At 39.7% G+C, this 8,945-nt stretch overlaps 1 protein-coding gene across 1 annotated transcript in view; it reads right to left on the reverse strand.

The window, feature by feature from the left end:
• Nucleotides 1-377: 377 nt before the first annotated feature.
• TMEM116 (transmembrane protein 116) overlaps nucleotides 378-8,945 on the reverse strand; it is a 32,190-nt gene continuing 23,622 nt past the window's right edge. Inside the window, 4 exon segments of the mRNA XM_018558306.1 lie at nucleotides 378-595; nucleotides 5,697-5,841; nucleotides 6,642-6,774; nucleotides 8,224-8,301. Of these exon segments, the coding sequence (XP_018413808.1) occupies nucleotides 378-595; nucleotides 5,697-5,841; nucleotides 6,642-6,774; nucleotides 8,224-8,301 (574 nt within the window).

Raw genomic sequence — 8,945 nt, forward strand, 5'->3', positions numbered from 1 at the left:
GTCTTGTGGCCACCTAATGTGCCTGATTAAGCAGCCAAGGCTGCCTGATGCTGTGCGGTCCGCCGCACATAAAGTGCCGCCCAAGGCAAATGCCTTGTTTACCTTGGGGTGGATATGCTCCTGGGTGCTACAACAAGGCAGAGACTCTGCTATGCTTTAAAAACAGACTATGACAATGACTGAATGCTAAGTCAGCATTGTTGCTTATGGTAGCACGTATATTCATATGGCTATTCCGATATCTCCTTATAACATCATTGCAGTTCGTTTTTTTTGTCTGTCAAGCATGACAGAAATTAATTAATCAGTTATGAATCCTTATGGACAGGTTAGAAACTGTCATTATGATTGTTCAGGTACAAGTGCCATTGTAGTCTTTAAAATGCTGACACGGTGAGTGACTTGATGTCAGTGGTATAGGTGCCCATGCTGGCATACATCTTTTTCTGTGAACGCAGGAGAGGGGTCTGTGTGTCCACATCCCGACAGCCTCTTTGTTTTAACCTCCGCAGCATGTGCTGTGTCCATCCATATGCCAAGCAGTTAAAAAAACCAGGAGAGACTGCTGTAATAGCCTATAAAAAAATAAATAGCACTTTAACATAAGGAAACAAATATTGTAATAATATCAAACAGTCTTCTCATATGAAACAGAAAATGAGAACATCAAATGGTAAAACAGCCACATGCTATTGCCAAGTTTCTGGTAATTGTGCAGTTTGTTCAGCAAAAGATTTCTAATTAGATTTTAGCAATAGGGTTGTTTCAAGGTTGTCTTTACATTATACTATCCATGACTAGCTGCAGCAAAGTGAAGTCACAGTTAAAAATATACATTCTGCTCAAACATGTATCTCTTCTTCAGGACACTAATATGACTGACATTCTAGATTGTAGATTGATTGATACATATAATGCCCCCCTCCGCCCATGCCCTCACTTTGCCACCACTTTTTCATGACAGATTGACAAATTCAGTCTTGTCACCTTCTGCCGAAACCTCACTCACCCCTTTAGCCTATAAGAATGCTGGCTTCTGACTTACCGGTACTGGCTTTCAAGTAAAACATTTGCTTTGCCAATTCAAGGCAAAAAAAAACAGATTCACTTTGATGTGCCTCTCCCCAGCAACACATGACTTTTCTTTGCTCCCCCACCCCTTGGTAGAGGGGCATAATGGGCAACTGGTCCCTTTTCCTTAAGTGGGCATGCTTTCAGTTAGAAGCCAGTGCTCACTGTAGTTCAAAAAGCAGACTGGAGACAAGAGGGAACACTTCAGGAGCACTTCAGGAGCACAGCCCCTGCAACTAAAAAATAAGCTAGCACACCAAATAGTGAGAGGTATCAAATAAGTGTATTATAGCATCATACAGCAAAATTTAATAAATGCATGTAAACTACAGATATACTACACATGAATCACTAACTAAATATACTGGCAAATGATACTAGTCTCAAGAGGGAGCGGGGAGACACCCGGTACAGAAAGACAATACTATAAAGTGAAAAACCTGAGGTGGAATTTGACTTGAGAAAGAGGTGCAAACTTAAATGTGGTCTCTGTTTTCACCTCCACCTGTACCGTGTGGCCGCTTCTGATTATAGAGATATGCATAGAAGATATACATGTATTTTTTTTATTTTGCTATGTGATGGTATAATACAGCATTTCTCATCCTTTTTTCAGTCACGACACCCTTTAAAAGTATGCAAAATCCAGGCACCCAGTCTAAAATGTAAAAACGTAATTGTAAATAATAATGTGTGGTCCCCCCCAAAAAAAAAATAATCTATACAAGAACCTTATCCTAGATAGTGGTCTGGTATGAGTTTTATTGGGGTGCAAAACAAAAAAAATGATGTGAAGTCTCACCTTTCACATCAGGAGACCCCTTTACATCAGAGTTCCCCTAATCATCATCACTACTTGACTCTGGCAATATAGCAGGGGACAGGAGGTGGAGCAGGTGTGGAAAGAGATGGATTTCTGTCTTCTGAATGCTGCGGGCGTCCTGGATGCAGCCCTATCTGGATTAGTGTCATACATTTCCACGGTGCTGGTGGCCAGCTCACCTGCACTATGGGAATGCATGACACTATGCACACATTTGAAGGCACCCCTGACAAAGCCAGAAGGCACCCTGGTTGAGACCTGGTGTTATAATACTCATCTCACTGTTTGGTGTGCTAGCTTAATTTTTAGATGCTATATAGTTTTCTTTGAGAAAGTCTCATGATATAGTTATAACAACCATTTGCTACTGTTTCATACATCTATGTCAGGGTTTATTTAGGGTGTGCAGGCCTTTTTGTATGTATCTGTTAGTACACAGTCCTTGCACATTTCTGGTAACAGAACAATGGCTCATCCAGCTGAATACAAGACACTATTTTTGTACATCTGTATTTGTGGCTTTGGTTAATGTTTTATGTTTTAGAATGAACCGTCCTTTAAACTTCTTAATCCGTACATGAAATCGTGGCATTGTACCAGGCTGACCGCACAAGAGGCTGCCTATGACTCACCACAGGACTTGTCACTGTAATGAAATGAACTTTTAATGGGAAACGTCTTTCCTTTGCCATTTTAATCATCTCATTCTGTTTAGCTAAAGTTTGGTTTTGGAATGTTAACAGACAACAGTTCTAAGAAAAAATGGAAACATTTTGCTGAATGCAAGTTCATGTACAAAGCACTGTCATTCCTTCAAACCACTCAAATAGCATTGTAATATGTTGAATAAGAGAGAATATTCTCTACATTAGTATCTGCTGGTGACTTTACTCTATGCTGTTAAAGCAAATCTTCACAGAGAGAAATGCAATTGCTGATCCCCTTTTGAAAATGCTAATTGCCTGGTTGTCATTGGCATCAGTAAAGTCAAACTCAAGTCATAAATGATGATCTGCATACTTGTTCCACGCCAGTGACTTGGAACTTGCTGAAGCATTGGATCAACATGACAGTCAAGTAACTAGTAATTTAAGAAGGCTGGCAGCCTCTATTCTTCCATCAAATCACTAATACAAATTTTTCAGACAAATACTTTGGTTTCTTAAAGCCCAACTGAAATCTCCCACCTTGTTGCTCTTTATAGACTTGTGCCATGTTATGATTTTAGTTCATTTGTGCTTGAAAATGCCTTGAAATACCTTTTTCTCTCAATGCAAATACACTTCCTGCCCTTTCACTCCAGAGCTGAATGCTGTCATAGCTGAGTGAAGCCCATACCCTCATCATAAGTATCCAGACATAGACTTGTAACGGTGAAGAAGAGAGGAGGTGTGTCTGACCAGGTCTGTTAGATTACTCACAGGGTTATTCGCTAAAAAGTGAAGAGTTTGGAGAAGACAGGAGAAGTGAACAATCTAGGACAACATAGCTGACCTGGAAAGTGAGCTGAATTGGAGAATGTTTCCAGTTCAGCTAAGATGTCCCAGATTGTTCACTTCTCCTGCCTTCTCCACACTCTTCACCCTTTTGTGAATAACCCTGTGAGTGTTCTGGAGATCATGGTCAAGCTCTGGTGCAGAATAGACTGCAGTTATATTTAGACACACTGTACAGCTGTGACTGAATACTTATCTCTGTAATTTGGGTTGGGCTTTAATGTTAGTTTGTTAAGCCTATAGCACAGCACAGCTCCTAATGATTCCTATGCACTTGATTTATTAAACATGTTATTGTATGCACCACTTCAGAGTAAGAAATATGCACCTAAAACACATCTTTGGCATTGTTCAATTCATGGCTCAACAATGTTTTTCAAGCACTTTTACCCATGTTGGGGGCACTCAGAAAAAAAACAAAAAACACTGAGGACATCGATCTCAATGCCTCACCAGTGACGAGCAAGTGAGGGACAGGGAGCCTCCTCCCTGTCTTCTACCTTCCTCCACACATAGCTCAGTGAAACCGCACGTCACTGGACAGGTAAAACATTATTCTGCAGCTATCACCAGCTAAGGTAAAAAGTAACAATAACTAACCTGAATGGAATATAGTAAGAGGCATGATGTCAGTGTTCCTTTATAGTCAGCCAGTTTGAAAAAAGCCAGAATAACAGCTGTAAATGAAGACAAAGGGAAAATGAAACATACACATATGTCTTAATAATTACTGCTCCAACTACGACTCCTATAAACATGTACGTATATCATATTTGTATAACTACACATGACTAAGAAGCCTGGAGTGCATATTCTACATCCAAAACTTGTTCTTTATTTAAAGGGATATTCCATTATGATTTTGTTTTGGAAGATGATGGTGGATTTTGTGTTCCTCAGGGATTCAAGAAGGATCTTCTCACCTGAGCTCCCCACTCCTTACAGCCTTTACATTGGAATCCCATTTTCCACATTAATTTCCGCAGTTAGATTACAGAAGAGGCCCCAGTGAGACCGCATTGGTAAATGGCTGCAGACAGCTGCTGGAATCCTCAACAGGACATATACTTCAGCCCAACAAACTCCACCCTCATTAAAATATTAATTTAAGAGAGAATGAAGCTTCACATGCAGGGCTTTTAGTTCAGTTTAGTATGAAAGAAATCTTAATATTTAAAATGATAACATAAAAATAAAAGTATAAATCCAAAGCTTTTCTTTATAGTAAGTATAGTTTGCATCCTAATGACTAGATGAGTGTGAACTCCAGTGTTCTACCCATTGCAGCAAAAAGGCATTGGTCTATCAAAGTTGAGTGAGTTAAATGGTAAACAGCAATACCAATATAAGTTATTAGGTTGAATTTACACAGTGGTTCTTCCGCATTTGTGGTACTAAGTCTGGTCAAATCAAAGGTAACTGTCCCATATCATAAGGTTCTTTATGGTAATATATGCAGACAATGTTCATTTCCACAAGCAATCAATGTCTGTTGAGGTTAGTTGTAAGTGCCACTTTGTAATACAACCTAACAGAGGACTGAACTCCCTGGGCTCTCTTCACCTAGCTTCTAAAGGAGGTTCATTCTTAGTGTGCCACCAATAGTGACACCTGTGGGGTATGCCAACCCCATGAAACATTTGAACCCTATTATTTACAAGCTACTCAGTTAAGACTTGTGTTAATTCCATAAGGTAAAACTACATATGATTTCACATTTAGAACCCTATTAATCTTAATATGCATTCTGGATTTTATCATACAAAATTATTTTAATTAATGACTCAGGGGGTTTATTTCCCTGAACACAAACAAAACAAATGTACATTTCCAATGAAGGATTTGAAAACATTTTGGAGAAGAACAGACTTGAAAAAAACCTAAAGGAGATGTAAAAACAGAATGAATTTCTAAAAACTTACTGATATGTACTGAGGGTGATAAGAGCTGGGCTGTTGTGTAGTCCCAAATGTCTACTCTTCAACTGTGTTTAACATACAATGTCCAGAAAACATTCCAATATTGCTTTCTTATAGGGCTGCAAAAACTAATCAACTAAATCGATAATAATCGATGATGAGAATAGTTGGCAACTATTCTCATCATCGATTAGTTGGTTTGGGATCGTTAGCTGCAGCCCTACTTTCCTAAGTGAGTCCATTAGTTTGGTAAGCAGCCTTTAGATAAAGGAGTACTGTTTATTCACTTAAAAAAGAAGAAATATTCTCATTTCATTCTTGGCAAACATCCTTGCTATATGAAGAATATGATAATTGGCTATAAAAGTCTACAGTTCAGAGGCTCACCTGGCAAGCAGCAGAGAAAGAAGATGATAGGGAACAGCAGAAGGCTCCAGCTCATTACTTTGATGACTGCCCACTGTTGGTCTTGGATGACACCTGCAGTTGCAAGATGTCTTTGGACAATCATATTTGAATAAACTACAATCACCTAGAAATAGACACAGTGCAAGCTTAGACTTTGTGTGCATGAAGTCAGTAAAAGAAACATTCGAATGAAAAACTGCGGGTCACTTTGCTGCATGAACCAATAAATCGGCCTTTAATAATTCATATGTATTTGCCTTTTAGTCTTTCTCTATTGGAAACTATTAAACAACCATTAACAATTAAAATATCTAAATATCTTATGGGCACCTTTAGCTCAGGACACAGAAATATACACACTATGGCCTCCATAATACCAACATACACAAGGAAATGGGATGTATTTTTATTGTTTACTGTGTGGATGAATGTCTATGTCCTTCATGGGGACGTATGCAGTATATTCTGTACAAAAAAAATTAAAAAGTGCAACTATTAACATGGCTGTTCATAATTCCTCACCAGTTGTCTGAACCAGGAATCTCTACAACTGATATAACTAAGTAGATAACTGTCTGTCAGTCATTGAGCGCTCTTCTATATGACAATTAAGAGCTCAGTGTGCTAAATTTAAAACAATGAATTCTACCCATCTGCCACCACTGACAAAGGTTAATATAACATTTATCAAACCTGGATTAGACATGATCTGGTGCTGCTGGGCATAGTAACCAATCAGCTCTCTCTTTAATTTGTTCAGTTAAGCTTTGAAGATGAGAGAGAAGCTGATTGGTTACCATGCACAGCAGCTCCAGACTATGACTGATCAAGTTTCAATAAATTCCCCCCATAATATTTTGTAACCATGCCCCTTTAAATTAAACTGGCAGACAGTACTGTGATGCTCCATTTGGCATTACATACCAGAATGAGGATGACTGTAAGGCAGAAGGTAGTCAGGAAGACAGCTGTGCTATAGAAATGTAAGTGTGTACAAGCAATGTCAAGCCTTCCGAGGTCTGCTGTAATCTGGGATCCAACATTCAACACCAAGCAGCTGTCAAGAACGTTAGAACAAGTCAGTCATACACAGGTACTTCTTACTAGTAACAATACAGACTTCATTACTCTCTATATCTTCAAAGTAAAATGTCACCCAAGGTCTGTTTATAAAGGGTCGAATGTTAGTGTCACCAAAGACTATTCATACATTTTGCCGGTGAATCAATATTTAGAAGGCAGTTTGGTAGCAACATTTTTTCACAGCTTTCACTTGTTCCAAGAAATGCTGGTTCCATGTGAACAGCTGATGCTTTCCTAGACTACCAGGGTTATTGACAAAAGGGTGAAGAGTTTGGAGAAGGAAGGAGAAGTGACAAATCTAGGACAACATAGCTGATTTGGAAAAATTCTGCAATTCAGCTCACTTTCCAGTTCAGCTATGTTGTCCTAGATTGTTCACTTCTCCTGTCTTCTCCAAACTCTTCACCCTTTTGTGAATAACCCTGTATATATAAAACAAAAAATAAAAATGTGGGCTATACATGCACTTAGGTCTAAACCATAACAACTGCATGTTTCTTTTTTCATAAACTACTTGTTTTACTGTACTCTTCTGCATATCAGTTCTGCTGATCTCCTCCAGCCCTTTTCAGCCAGTTCCTGTCTACATGTATGCACTAAAGCGTCTTTTGCACATCTTTGCTCTTGCACTTGCTATGCAATGTATTTTGGCAGGCCACATGCAATCTTAATTAAAGGGACCTATGTGACAACATGGCAATACACAATTGGGAAAGAGTTGTCACCTCATAACAGGAAGTGCTTGAATAAGGACATTTATTAAGGATCCCCAGATAATAACTTAATGAAATCTGCAGATATAAAAGATTGTGATTTTCAAGGAATGCCCTTCTATATACACTGTGTGGCCAGATTATTATGACCACCCCATCAGTACTTCGTTGGGCCACGAGATGACTTTGTTGGGCCGCCTCGTGACTCCCCGAGATGTTGAAAGGTGATGCGAGGAATCTGACACTGCACTGTTGCCCTTCTGTTGTCTTGCACCAGTGTTGCCACTCTCCGTTCTGCCCTAACATTGACTAGTCGCTGACGGCCACACTTCGCACGTTCAGACCCAGATTTTCGGCTGACAGTCCAGTCTTTAAACACTTTAACAACAGCTGCTCTTGAACATTTAACAAATTCTGCTGTTTTGCCGATACTCGCTCCATGGCTTGAGCGCCAACAATCATCCCACGTTCAAAGGCTGTTAAATTGCGTTGTTTACCCGCAATCACTTCTACTGTTGTGGTAAACAACCTGCTTCCCTATTTATAATGGTCTGGCCTTCTAGCAACTTCAGCGCGAAATTATAGCTAATTTGCCTACAAACGTCATGTGGTCATAATAAACTGGCCACTCAGTGTATAAGGGGTATCCCTTATGGTAGTCTAGGCTACAAGTATTATTCACATTGAGCACATATACATATTGTATTTACCTGTCACTGATGTTCATATAGCATTGCTCGGAGTTTCCAATGTACAGGACAGGAATAGTGAATATGACGGGAACAACACTGAAACAAATGGTGCTTTCTTATTAAAGAGGTAGTACAGACAGATATATTTACACAAAGGTACCTGATTTACTAAAGTGAAGTGAGGTAAGGTAAGCCTGTGTGAACTTTAAACATCCAGATCCATGCTTAATTAGTGCTTGGAGATGACATATCATACACAGATAAATGAATCACCGCCTAAGTATACTAGTAAGGCTCCATTCACACTTAGGCTTAAAAGGTTATTATACCCTCGGGTGTTTTGGCATATATCTACGGCTAGCAAGCAGTAGATATATGCAAAAAGTGTATTTAAAAAAAACTGCTTTAAAAGAGGTTAATACTTACCTGTGTCTTCCCCGCGCGCTCCCGTCCGAAAATGTGAAAGTTCTCAGGCGGCTGCAAAGCATCTTGGGGCGGGCGCATGCGCAGTTCACATTTTCGGCCGGGAGACGAGGAGAGACACAAGGTAAGTCTATGGACGCGTGCACCCGCATGCAGACACCATGGGACAGGAAGTGCCAGCAAGGACAGAGGAGTCAGCACTGGATCGGAGACCCGCAGCAGCGCTGGAGGGATAGATGAAAACGACAGGAAAGACGATTAGATTAAGAAACATCATTTAAGGTAAGTGCTTTAATTAACATGGGGCGGGGGGGGGG

The sequence above is a fragment of the Nanorana parkeri genome, unplaced genomic scaffold (assembly GCF_000935625.1).
Source record: "Nanorana parkeri isolate BGI_ZX_2015 unplaced genomic scaffold, ASM93562v1 scaffold331, whole genome shotgun sequence".
NCBI lineage: Eukaryota > Metazoa > Chordata > Amphibia > Anura > Dicroglossidae > Nanorana > Nanorana parkeri.